At 50.6% G+C, this 13,219-nt stretch overlaps 1 protein-coding gene across 7 annotated transcripts in view; it reads left to right on the top strand.

Moving 5' to 3' along the window:
• The first annotated feature begins 9,635 nt into the window (after window positions 1-9,635).
• The window catches only part of MYB (MYB proto-oncogene, transcription factor), a 25,730-nt gene continuing 22,146 nt past the window's right edge, over window positions 9,636-13,219 (top strand). For all 7 annotated transcript variants that reach the window (NM_001396512.1, XM_046938532.1, NM_001396511.1 and 4 more), the window contains exons 1-2: window positions 9,636-9,763; window positions 12,615-12,732. In NM_001396512.1, coding sequence (NP_001383441.1) covers window positions 9,741-9,763; window positions 12,615-12,732 — 141 coding nt within the window. In that variant the 5' untranslated portion in view covers window positions 9,636-9,740. The remainder of the gene's footprint in view (window positions 9,764-12,614; window positions 12,733-13,219) is intronic.

Genomic DNA, 13,219 nt, shown 5'->3' with positions numbered 1-13,219 from the left:
GCCAAAATACTTTGGAACTGTGTGGTTGCAAAGTACAACTAAAATGTCACTGGAAAGGTTAAGAGTGTGCTTTCTTACAGGGGAATTCCAGAGGAACTATTATAAAGAAAAAAATGGACCAAGGTTTCAAAGCTTTTTTGGCAAGATTTAATTTCCAATGCATTATCAACAGCCCTCAATATCCTGAAGCAAAGGCAGAGACTGGAAGAAATGTGTAGACAAGATGATCCTTCCTTGGCACAGTTATGTACAGATCAGCTCCTGTTATGTCAGCTAAATAAAACAGACTCGGCGGGGAAGCACTTGCATTCTCGGTGACTGACTCTTGAAAAACTCTGTCATCTGTCAATCCTATTAGGTCAATCCACCTATTTATTTATAGAAGATAGAAATTGTATAGTATGTATTATGACAATATCCAGTGGTCTCTGAACCATTTAGATTTAGATGGAAATTTAGATGAGGAGTAAAAGTCCTGCTGCAAAATCATAAGAAAATTTGTCTCGACATAATAATGCTTCTACAGAAAATCCTACAGGTTTTGTCAAGAGTGCCTACGATTGCATACTTAAAACAGTAACAGCAACATTGCAAAGCCTAGAGGTATCTGAGGTCAAAAAATTACACGATTTGCTGCAAAAGCTACCTCTGCTAGGGCAAAATGTAAAAGTATACATAACATGTATGTATATGTTTGGGGAATGTTTTTATTCCCCACAGCTGAGCAATCAAAGAAACATCCCACAGCATCAGCTCTAAGCTGTGCAATCTGCTCGTGACATTCATTTGGACAAGTCTGAAAGCTAGGGATAGCCCATTTGAACACTGCCATTGTTGACTACTTCATCATTTACATTAGAATCATTCAAAATCATTCAAAATTTCTTGGTTCCGTCCAGGCTCTTCCAGAATCACACTTCTTCTAACCCAGGGTGTGTGTGTGCATTAGCCTACTACACTGGGATTTAGGACATCTGAGGTTAATTCCTGAAACATTACAGTATAATCATAGAGTTCCTACATGTCTGTCAAGAAGTTATTTGTCACAGATCTATAACAACACCTATTTGAAGTGTTGCCACAGTGTATTTTTAGGGCCTTACCTAAGAGTTGCCTTACTATCCAGTGGTATTTGGGCAGAGAGCAGGAGTATAAACAGACATTGGCCTTCTCATCAAATTAAAGCAACATCTGACAAGTTATAGATAGTTAGGAGAGAGATTTTATTTATTCATATGCACCTCTCAGCAATTCAGCTGGTTCCCTAATTATCTTGGTTAAGACAAGCAAGTTGTCTCTACTTGCCCCATTTCTAAGCACAAATACTAAGGATCCACTTCACCGTAGCATTTTCAGAGCTACAAAAGGTACTTTTCCCTACTTCCTTTCTCATTTTCTTCTGCACAGAAATGGCACCCAGTACAAGACTGCCTCTCTTTTAATGACCAATTTAAAAATAATCAGATTCTCAAGAAGATGGAATTGTTCTGTAATTTTTGCTTATGCAAAGTAGGTGTATTTAAAAAAAAACCACTCTCCAGAGGAGTTACCATCATACCTGTACTTCTCATTGAGAAAAGGGAATATCCCTGAAAACTGCAATTTCCTGAAACTGGAATAGAGAATTTTAGAGAAAGTTCCATGTGAAAACACAAAAAGAGGCAAGGCATTAAGAAATAATATATGACTGCAAGCAAACAAAGAAATGAACTTGGCATAATAAAGTTAGTACACTCATGCTTTATTCTTAATGAACAAAGTAGTAAATATTTTATTGCAGACTTAAGACTAATAGGTGACTAAGTAAAGGAAATTTTTTCCAATAACAGTGTTGCACAACAAGTCCCTCCACCAGTTTTCACAGGAAGGAAAGGAAGAAGTATCTTCCCTCAACCTAAACGTATGGATCAGAAAAACTGTGTGTGGCTGTTTCTGATTCTTATCTAGCAGTCATAGCCCCATCAAACTGAAGTGCAAACCATTTTTCCCATAGCAAGTTCACCCCTGACAAGAAGTTAAGAACTCTTGACACTGAGTTTCTGTAGCATCTCCAAAAATAACCAAGAAATCAGAAGCTAACTGGTGAACTTATGGTACAGGAGGCAGATGATGGTCCAGCTCTCTCTTCACAGCTCTTTGTACTTGATGGTGCTGACAACACTAGAGCTGGTCTACGTCGATATACTATCTAGATATGAGTCAGAAGACATATGGATAATACACGTGTATTTGCAAGAGTGAACTTCAATTTTTAAGGTCACTTTTCTGTTCATAACCACACAAAAAAAAAAAAAAAAAAAAAGGAAAAAAAAGAAGGAAAAAAACCCAACAAAACAACCAAACAACAATCAGCCAAACAAAAAAGTTGTGCAAAGCTGACAAAAACTGTCACTAATGCTTGCCTAAATTATTAGCTTGTCATCTCCTGCCTTGTAACTCCAGTGAAGAACATAACCTAAATATATTGGTTACTAATAAATAAATAAATAAATATTTTTTTCAGTTTTCTATAGAGACTTTCCCACCACAAAATCTCTGGAAAAAAGTAATAGCGTATACATAGGAAAATATGCTTCCCAATTCCAAAGTACAACTTTGGAGCTGTATGCACAATGCGGCCATGTGCTGGGCGATCTATAATCCATACTAGAAAGCAACAGTAGATGGCCTACTTTTCACAAAAAGTGAGAGCTACAGAAAACCACGTTATGCCATAGGGAGGGGAAGCACACACACAGCCTTCATTATTAATTGGCATACACAGAAAGAGCAAGCAGAAACAAGACAAGTAAAAGAGAGAAGGGAATTCTCCCCAGAAACATATGGGAAGTACAACACAAGAGTAATAAGACATTAAACAACAGAGCTACAAACACCAGCATGTCCAGAAAGTGCAGTCATTAGTAATGAGCATAATGAAAGCACTGGAAGTGTGACTGCAAAAGCTAATGTCTTCTCTTACACGTGTGAGAGAGTGCACAGCAAGAGAGCAGGGCATCTAAATAAGAAATGTATGAAAGAATCTTCCAAGTATCATTTTCTATATAACTCACCAGCCTTCACTGAAGGGAGAAGTAAAGGAAAGCACAGAAAATTCCATTTTAACACCTGTCTTCTAAAACTGTTTTCATTTTCACAATTTCTCTTTGTAGTTATGTGCAAGGGAGCTACAAAAAAACAAACACTTGCAGCAAGCCAGTCCTGCAGCAGGCCTGCTTTTCTATTCACCGATGTCACTGGTTCCCTGGAGTAACTCCTTTTCACAATCAGCCACCAAGGCTCGGATCCCTAAAGGAAAACGAGTGCCCAGTCCCTGTTCAGGTGCTCTCTGTTCAAAAAGCTGAGCATGCTGCCTGCTCAATACTTCTGGCTGCCCTTTTCCTATTTGGTTGAGCTCTCACACCACAAGTTTCTGAGAGCGGTTGATGAACATTCGCTGTACACCTCAGGAAATATCTCTGCAGGTCTCCAAAGCATTTACAACACTGGAAAACCAGCAGATGAATGCAGATGCAATGTTGCAAGCAATTTAGAGTTATTGTAAAAAAGCATTTATGAATGTGCTTTTGAACAAAATACACAAAGCCTGCTGGACACAAATACTCAACACAGCAATTGCTTCAAAGTTCTGCAAAGCAGCAGCAATCAAGCAATCACCTCTTCAAACACTTAGTCTTCTGCTTAGGATCCAGTAAGCTTATTTCAAAGCTGATGGTGTGACATGAAAGAAGTTTAACTGGATGAGATGGAGGCACTTAGGGGCAGAAGAAAGTCAGGAAGGAGAGCAGCATTTTTTGGATACACAAGGTTATTGCCAACTTAATTTGACCAGCTCTTTAACAGCAGTGTGTAGCAGGGGTTGCAAGGTACAAAATGGAGGTGATTAATTTTGCCTTGACCTGAAAAGATTACTTTCCTCAGTAATCTTTTGGCACCTCCTACTGACTACTACAAAAAGGAGTGACACTGGGCCTGAAGGTATAAAACAAACACGGTGGGAAGTGAAAAGTTTTACCACGTGGCCTACACTGGACTACACAGAGATACAGAAAGTGTGAAAGAAATGTAAAACAGAAGGAAAGGGCTGATTCCTCTTCATGGAACTCGGAAGGTCTGAGAGGGATATAAGAATGTAAGCGTGTAAAAGGTTGGATTACTGTAAGATGATAATGAACTAAGAGTGGGTAACCTGGAGCAGGGGGTGTCTGTGAGATACTGCCATGTTCAGCACGGCACAAGTGGCTGAACTCATCAGCACGTTTACCCTGAGCGACACTACAATGGCCTGTAGGTTGAACTCTGCTTCCAGTTACAGCAGGGTAAACCTACAGTACATCAAGACCCATCAGTGAAGTCACTTTGCGTTTACAAGAGCGAAAACGGGAGGGAAGCAGCAGGCTGGATTCCCTGCTAAAGCAGTGCAAAGGTGCAGCTCAGTCAGAGGACACACTTGAAAGCAGCTACAGAACAAAGCCGCCCTCCTTGCCAGCAGGGCACACAATGTAGTAACCACACCCTCCGAGGTAAACCAGGTACATAGAGCAAATCGCTTCTTTTGTGAGTACGGTTTACTTTATCATTTTGAAAGGCATACTGCTATTTCTTGACATATTAGTACACTTAAATGAGTCACTTAAGAAAATAAACTTATTTGCCTGTGTTTACATTTATTGGCCCTACCCTCTATTATTAATCAAATTTGTCTAATGCTTTTATCTAACGCTGTGTTCTAAGTAAATAAATAAACACCTCAATTGCCTTTGAAATACTCGTTGCTAGCAATAAGGTAAAGGCAAGAAAGCACACTGTCTGCTGTGCAGCGAGAGTGAGTGGAAGGGATGCACTGTTGCAGGTAAGGCATGATGTCAGCATCCCACCACACTGTTCATTCTTGCTTGGAATGTAAGTGACCTGCGACAGGTAAGGAAGATGCAGCTCTACATGCCATAAGTGCTTCCCATTGCTAGCACTGTATTTTACGAAGGATGAACTACTGAACTCGTTCTGTGGCTGGGTTTCAGAGAGGTGCTGCCCTGCACCAAGCCTGCTCTGCTCCATGTGCAGTGCTGCTGCTGCCCAAGGAGCTGGGCCATAAGCCTCGTTGTGCACCCACTATACTGTGCTGTTTCAGAACAAATTGAGTAACAGCTTCTGTACAACATATGTTCCGTTCAAATAGAGCTCTATTTTTGCAGTTGAAAGGCCTGGGGCATTTCTCTCCTTCCAAGCCGTACACAAACAAAGAGGGTTTACCACAAAAAAAGAACCTCTGCTGAAGCGTGGAAGGTTTCTCTTCGCTCCCTCACTCCAGATCCCAGTTTCACCAAGTTGTGCCCCTTTCTTTCGTTCAAATACTACACTACTTGATCCAACAGGTCTCTCCTGGCAGCAGCCCTCTTGGTTTCCCCTTCTCTTTTAGACTGACAGGCTCACCTAAGACTTAGCTGTCAGAAACTCTAGGTGTTATACCAGAAAGGAAATAGAGCTCATAGGCTGCTGCTGATCGTTTTCATTCTAAATTTCTGTTGATTCAGTCTAACCATATCACTGGATTCTCATTGCTACCTGACCTAGGCTAAGGCCAAATTTCCCTTCAAAATGAATGAAGAAACAGGCTCGTGCATGGCATCAGCCTTAATCACTGTTGCCTGGCACTAGCACCGTTCCAGAACACCACAGATTCGCAGTGTGGGTGCTCAGGTACACTCCAAGGCTCATGCAGAAATCCGGTGGGCTCTCCAATGGCATGTGCTGCCACCTCCACTGCTGAAGCAGTAGGCAGAAGAGTTCTTCCTCCTGTCTCTGAAGACATATACATGCTGCAAAGCGGGACTGGGAGTGTGTTCCTGGACTCCGGGTAGACGGGGGGATTGCTTCCATCTGATGGTGCAGAGGGACCGCGTCTCCTGCTGGCCCCACATTTCACCAGCATTTTGGCCCTGAGCAGATGCCCACAACACTCATCTTCAAGTGGAGGTGGTGACACTGCCTCCTGCTCGTGGGGACAGTGCCCTTCCCACCATGGGGTGCTTGAGAGTGTGCATGCTCCCAGTGCACCTTACTGGAATGAAACACTTGATGCTCATGTTTGGCCATAAATAGAATCGTAGAATTAAGAGAATCATCTGAATTGAAAGGGACTCTTAACGGTCATCTGGTCCAATGCCCCTGCAATGGACAGGGACACTTTATAGGTAGATCAGGTTGCTGAGAGCCCCATCCAGCCTGACCCTCAGTGTCTCCAGGGACGGGGCATCCACCACTTCTCTGGACAACCTGTTTCACTGCCTCACCACCCTTATTGTAAAAAACTTCTTCCTTATATCCAGTCTCAATCTCCCCTCCTTTAGTTTGAAACCGTTTCCGCTTGTCCTACCACAACTGCTAAGGAGTCTGTCCTTTTCTTTCTTATAGACCCCCTTGAGATACTGAAAGGCCGCTTTCAGATCTCCTTGGAGCCTTCCCTTCTCCGTGCTGAACAGCCCCAACTCTCTCAGCCTGTCCTTGTGGGAGGTGTGTTCCATCCCTTGAGTCATTTTTTGTGGCCTTCCTCTGAATGCACTCCAACAGGTCCATGTCTCTCCTGCAACTGAGAACTCTGTATCTGGACACAGTGCTCCGGATGACATCCCTTACCTGTGGGCTGAACAGACACCTCTGAGGGACTCAATGCTTGATGCAACCAATGCTAAACCAGAGGCAGCCACCTGCCTCCCCCCCGGACTTTTTAATCAACCCTCGTAACTTCTTTTAGGTTAGGAAGTTTACATTAAAAAGGTAACGCACTTCTTTATTTTTCTCCCACCATCCCCCCAAAATCTGATTCTCAATTATAAAAGTACCACGACTGCAGTTGAAACGTTACAGTAACTCCAGTCTAAAAGTGAAACTAAAAAAGTGAAAGTTGCTTACAGCTTTTCGCTGCACAAGCTGAGGGAAATGCTGAAAGTAAACATAAAGCACAGAGCAATGTGTTTATAAAAATGCTGCTGGCACTTGAAGATGCTTTTGGAGCAGAGGGAAAGAAAGGCGAGCATTTGTAACACTTGTGTTAGAAAAATATGTGTGTGATCACAGGCACTGCGTGACACTGATCCCACAGTACCTGCAGGTTCCGTGGCAAACGTAGTAAAATCAGGAATAACACACAGGTAAAGGCGGCTCCTGGGATCTCCCAGAGCCTGAAATGAATTGCAGCCACCACCTATCTACCAGGGGAACCCCGGCGTGAGTGCTCACTGCTCTCCTTCTCCCTCACAGCCCCTGCTCTGCCTGGCTGCCCCCGCTCAGTGCTGGCAGCGCTCAGCCCACCGGCCCATGGAGCAGATTGCTGCGGGGAGGCACTGGGGCTGCACACAACGCATCCTGGGGCTGATGCTCAACGGGGATTCGCACAGTGCTCTGACCGTGCCCTTAGCTCCACGCTGAGGTTTTTGTTTGCAGCAGAGGTGTAGGAAATCAGGTAACTCGATGTGTATTTACCGCTTCTATGATTACCTTTATTAAATTACTTATATAATTTGTGTAAGTAAAAGATCCCCAGAACACACGGTTGCACTGCTTACAATTACTCCATCAGTTGATGCCATTACTATAAATAGGCTGAGAGACATCACTAATTAATGAAGTCGGAGCTGTAAGACAAGAGCTCTGCTGCTGCACATACCCTGCACACAGCACACGTGGAAGGGGGATTCTTGTTCTTTGGGGCTTTGGCAAGGCTCTACCAGAAAGAAGCCTTACATCCCATTGCCTCGGGCTGCACGCGCTCAGAAAAGACAATAAAAAAGGAGGGTCGTGGCTCATTTTTGGCTAAACTTTAAAAATGAAGCAGCACCAGTGGAGCCTATGTATATATCTGCCTGATTTCAGTGGGCTCCATACATGCGGGCTTGGGGAAGACCAAACTGCAAACCTGGAGTGATGGTGTAATTTCCCCCTTCGTTTTGACCAGGATAAAATATGTTTCATTCGCGATTTTAAATGTTTTTTTATAAACTAAATGTGTTTGTAAACTAAATGTGTGTGGGAAGGGAGAGAAAAAAAAAGCACTTATTCAGTCAGTGGAGAAAAAATGTGGTCTCGCATAAACCCTTCAGAAGAACTTTGGGCATCCTAACTGTTCTCAAGAGAGCAATAATGGACATTCTTTGCATTTATTCAGCAAATTTGCATCCAAATGGGGGAGATGTTGGATTTGTCTCAGTTCGCATCGAAATATTTACGAACATCAGCACGGAAAGGCACTTCCCGCGGCAGCAGGGAGGGATAACCTCGCACCGCTCAGGCTGTACCTGAAGCTACGGATGGGCAATGGCACCGTTTCACCCAAACGTGCAATTTCGGTCACCAAATCAATAGCGCCTACTCCGAGCAGAAGACTCGGCTGTCCCGGCCCGGCCTCGCGGCTGCACTGTGCTGTACTGCGGGCCTCTGTGTGCTGAGCAACACGGAGCGGGGCAGCACCGGTGGCTCTCGTTAACAGTGGAGGATGTGGGACCGGACCCTAACGGGGCTGCAGTTATCATCCCCGTTACTTGTAGGAAAGCGGCGTCTTACAGTGTACTGCGGTGTCCCGGGTGCAGCAGACCCGTTTATAGCCGGACAAACGGAAACCGAGAGAGCAGGCAGCTCCCGTCGGAGGTGCGCGGAGCAGCAACGAGAGGACAACGGAGCGGCACACCGGGAGACTGCGCGCTCCCCGCGAAGCGATGACCGTGCAGAGCTCAGGGCACGGCCGGCCCGCCGAGCCCCCTCCCCGCCGTAGGTCGGCGGCCCCGCAGGGCTGGGAGCGCCCCGACGGGGCGGCCCCGGGGGCCGCGGCGCTGCGCCCTCACCCGGCTCCGTCCCGCCGGGACCCCGCGCGTTGGCGCCGCCACCCCCGGGAGCGCCCGCGGCCCCGCGGCGGGAGGCGCTGCTCCGCCCCGTCCCGCCCCGCCCCGCCGGGGCTCATTGATGATTCGGAGCCTTTGAGGAAAGGGCGAGCGCGGTGCGAGAGCCGCGCGGCCCCGGTTTTACAAAGTGCGGCGCGGAGCCTGGGAACTCGGCGCGTTTCGCCATTTTTTCACGTCCTGACTCATTTCTGTAGCAAAAAAAAACCGTGTTCTCTGGTGCCGATCGGACACCCACCGCCGCTCCCGGGCACATCCCCGCGGGGAACTATCGCCAAAATCCCCTCGGCACCGCGCCGCCGCCCCACACCCCAACACGCACGCAAAGCGCGCTCCGTGCCGGGGCCGCTCTGCCCGCAGCAGGTGCACCCGGGGAGCGACGCCGAGGGGGCGGGAGGCGCGGGGCGTCCGGCGGAGGTCTCCGAGACGCGGCCGTTCTCCTCGATGGGGGGGTCCGACTCCCCGCTCCCGACGGCCGCTTCCTGACAGCCTTCACCCCGCGGGGGGCTGAGGCGGGGCGAGAGGGGGGGGGTGCCGGGCGCCGTGCCCCGCTCTACCCCGCTCCGCCCGCCCCGCGCCCCGCCGCCGCGGCACGGGGCCGCGGCTCGGCGCCTGCGCACTGCAGGGGCGCCAGATTTGGCGGGAGGGGGAGTGTCCAAAAGCCCTTTGTTTGATGGCATCTCTGTTTACAGAGTTTACTCTTTAATCTCAACCTGTTTCCTCCTCCTCCTCCCGCGGCTCCTCGGCACTTCGCTGCGCGGCGGCGGAGCGCCTGGGCGCAGCCCGGCAGCAGGGCGCGGCGGCGGGCGCGGGCTCCCCCGTCCTCTTCCCCCAGCGGCCGCCGCGAGGATGGCCCGGAGACCCCGGCACAGGTAACGGGGCGGGGGGTCCGCGCTGTCACACGGGGCGCGGGGCTGCCGGAGAAGAGCTCTCCCTGAGCGGGGCGGCGGCGCGGCCACCCCCGTCGTACCTGAGCCGCCCCGGCCCCGCAGCGTCCCTCGCTCCGAGGGGACGCACCGGGCGCCCCGCGCTGCCCCGCGCTCCGCGGGGACCGGGGCTCGCTGCCCGCCCGGCCGGGGCTGCCCGCCGGGAGCTGTCGGGGCGGCGGGCAGCGCGTCCCGTCCCATTCATTCATTCATTGCCGGCGGGCCGTGACGGCAGGTGGGCGGCGGGCGCGGGGCCGGGCTCTCTCTTTCTCTTATTCTTTCCTTTTTCTTTCCTTTTCCTTTTTTGTTTTGTTTTGTTTTGTTTCCCCACTTTATTTCGCGGCCGCTGCCTCTTCCCTGCAGGAGCGCAGCTCTGCTCCGCGGGTGCGGCTGCGCGCCGCGAGGTTGGGCTCTGCCCGCACGCACGGCGGAGGGCGGCTGCGGAGTGCGCTCCGCGGAGCTGTCACCGTGCCCGAGCCGGGGCCGGACGGGACGGAACTGAACGGAACGGAACGGGCGGGCGGCAGTAAGAACCGCGTGGTCGCGTTCGCCGCTGAGCTGCCGGGCGGGCGCTTGGCGCGGGGCTGTTGTCTAATTAGCAGCGGACGGCGGGTCGGACACGTGGAGGCTTTTTTCTCTTTCTCTTTGCATCCTCCCCTCTCCCCTCCCCTCCCGCTGCGCCGTGACAGCGGAGCGAGGCGCGCTCCTGCCGCTCCCCGCCTGTCTGCCGGCCCCGTCCGGAGGCGCTCGGGGCTGCGCGACCGCTCCCGAGGAGAAGGGGCTCTCGGCGTGGCAGCGGGCGCGGGGCGGCGGGCGGAGCGCGGGGTGCCGCTATGAATCACCCCGCCTGCCTCTGCCGGGCCGGGCGCCTCGCGGGCGCCTCCCGCAGGGACTCGGCCGCCGCCGGGAGCGGCCGTGCCGGCGGGAGCGGAGCGCGGGCTGCCGCCAACCCCGCGGGGCGCGGCGCGGAGCGGAGCGGGAGAGGGCTGTGCCCGCGGGGCTGCTGCTGCCGCCGCCCGAATTCCTTCAATCGCGGTAGCGGCAGCAGCGAGTCATTTCCTCTCCACCCCCTCTTTTTTTTTTCCCCCCTTCTCTCTTTTTTCTCCCCTGTTAGCCGATTGCTCTAAGAGAGAGCCCGGCGCCGCTTCGGCTTCAGCCTTCAGCCCCTGCCCCGGGGAAAGCCGTGGGGACTCCGAATAACCCGAGGGCGCGGGGCGCTCTCCTGCCGCTGGAGGACGCGGGGAGCGCACGGGGCTCTCCGTCGGCGAGGTCCCGCCGAGCCTCCCGCGCTACCGAGCGTGCTCCGGGAGCAGCGCGGCGGGCGGGATGCGCTTCTTCCCTCTGCCAAACTCCTTGGAGCCGCAGAGCCCCCTTTGCGCGCGGGCGGACGCGCGGCCGTCCGTGCGCGGCGCTTCGGTAGGGAAAGGGCAGCGCTGGTGGCAGATGACCGCCCGAGCTCTGCCCGCCCCGGCTGCCGACGGCGCCGTCGGTGCGTGACCCGGGCGCTGAGTGGCCGCCGCGGCACCGGGGCACGCACATGGGAGCAGGCGGTGGGGAGCGTCCTGCGTGGCGCGGGGCAGAAGGCAGGGCTGGAGACTGTGAAGGCGCGATTAACTCCGTGTGCTTTAAAGGGTATGTGCTCAACAGCCCGCGTTTGAGGTGTCTCCGTCTTTGCTGCGGCTTAATTTAAAACGTGGTCTCTCGAAAACAGGAGAACAGGATAAACAATGCTTGGGAATTAGGGTGTAGTGGATTGCCTTATTACAAAATGACTTTACCTGAATGCCTTAGTCATCCCATAACATCCCGTAGCTCCGTGTGCCATCAGATAGTGCACAGTCGCATAACATAACACAGTTTCTGTTCAAGCGCTGTGGGTTTCATCTCTGCCAGTGTCAGAAGTGCTGTTCCTATCACAGAAGTTGGAAATAAAATGTTTCCCAGCAGAAAGGCAGCCCTGGTTGCAAAGCTGCCCCAGTTTGCTGGGAGAGAAGGGCTGTTTGTGAGAGTGAGTGGTGAGAGCCCTTTTCACCCGCGGAGAGCCTCTGGGGAAATCCCTTAGTCATGAAGGAGGTGAGCGGCAGCGTGTCAAAAACAATAGGAGGTATTTAGAAATGGAGTAGAGGTAATGAAGCCTTGAGTTAGCAAAATGGGCAGTGCAAAGTGGCTCGATCCTTCATTGGTTGGTTGCGGGATACTCTATGCTTGTCCGCATTTATGCTACCACTCGCTGGCTTCACTTCATCAAACAGACTTCTGCCTTCACACGTAAGGCCCATAAACATGGGCTTAAACAAGGTCATTATGGGTGAGCCTTTTGTATCCATCTATCTCATTTGGGAGCCATGCAGCTACCTGTCCTATTGGCCATACCAAACCACTAACGTTGTTCAGAACGTGTGGCATGAGTTAAAGATCGTCAGCGTGCACTTGTGTAATGGACACAGCCTCCAGTTCTCTTTATTGTCCCAAACATTGTGTTCTAATTCGAAAGCCCCATTGGCTGAAAGTTTGCCAAGTGTGTAATTCACCACCGATCTAACAGCGCGAGCAGGTCCAAACATGCATGGCAGCGAGGAGGCTGCCAGCCCTTTGCTTGTATCTGTGGATACCAAAAACAGCAGAACCAGTTCGGAATACTAGAACAACAGAATGCAGAACAAAATCTTGTTGTGCAAGTTTTAAAACTTTTATCTGTGTAACCTTTGTAAAGATTGTGTGTTTTCTGTGTGCTGTGTAATTAAGTAGCTCCAGTCCTCACGTTCCGCTCTGTGTCTCGCTGTGTTTCCTGCTGCAGCATATACAGCAGCGATGACGATGAAGAAGATGTTGAGATGTACGACCACGATTACGACGGCCTGCTTCCTAAGGCTGGGAAACGTCACCTAGGGAAAACCAGGTGGACCCGTGAAGAGGTAATTGCCGGTTTGGTCATCTCCTGCATGGGGGAAGTCAGAGGGAGAAGCGTCGGGCCAACTTCAGTGGCAGCACTGAGAATAAAGCTGGTTTCGACCCATTAGTTACATGCGGTGTTTTACTTCGCTTTGAGGATCGTTGGTTTCTTTTAAATCGAATCTATCAACGCCATTTTTTTTTTAATGTCCACCACAGTCTGCCTTCCAGGGATTTGAGCTTCTGTAATCCCTGCTGGAGAAGCAGACTGAGAGTCACCTGTGGCAGCGCCGGGCGCTTCCCGCTGCCTCTTTGTGTTTGAGAGCGGTTGCTATGCGCGAGCTGACGTGCGCTCTGTGTCCCACAGCAGCAAACAACTGTGGCAGAAACTGCTGCAGTCCTTTTGTGCCATTTGAAATTTGCACTTTAGTTGCAGCATTGTGATCCCGAGTGGAAATAAATTAAAAGCTGGAAGAAAGAAAAGAAACCCAGCGGTACCAAAATCGAGCA

The sequence above is a fragment of the Gallus gallus genome, chromosome 3, assembly GCF_016699485.2.
Source record: "Gallus gallus isolate bGalGal1 chromosome 3, bGalGal1.mat.broiler.GRCg7b, whole genome shotgun sequence".
Lineage (NCBI taxonomy): Eukaryota > Metazoa > Chordata > Aves > Galliformes > Phasianidae > Gallus > Gallus gallus.
This window is presented reverse-complemented; position numbering and strand designations above follow the sequence as displayed.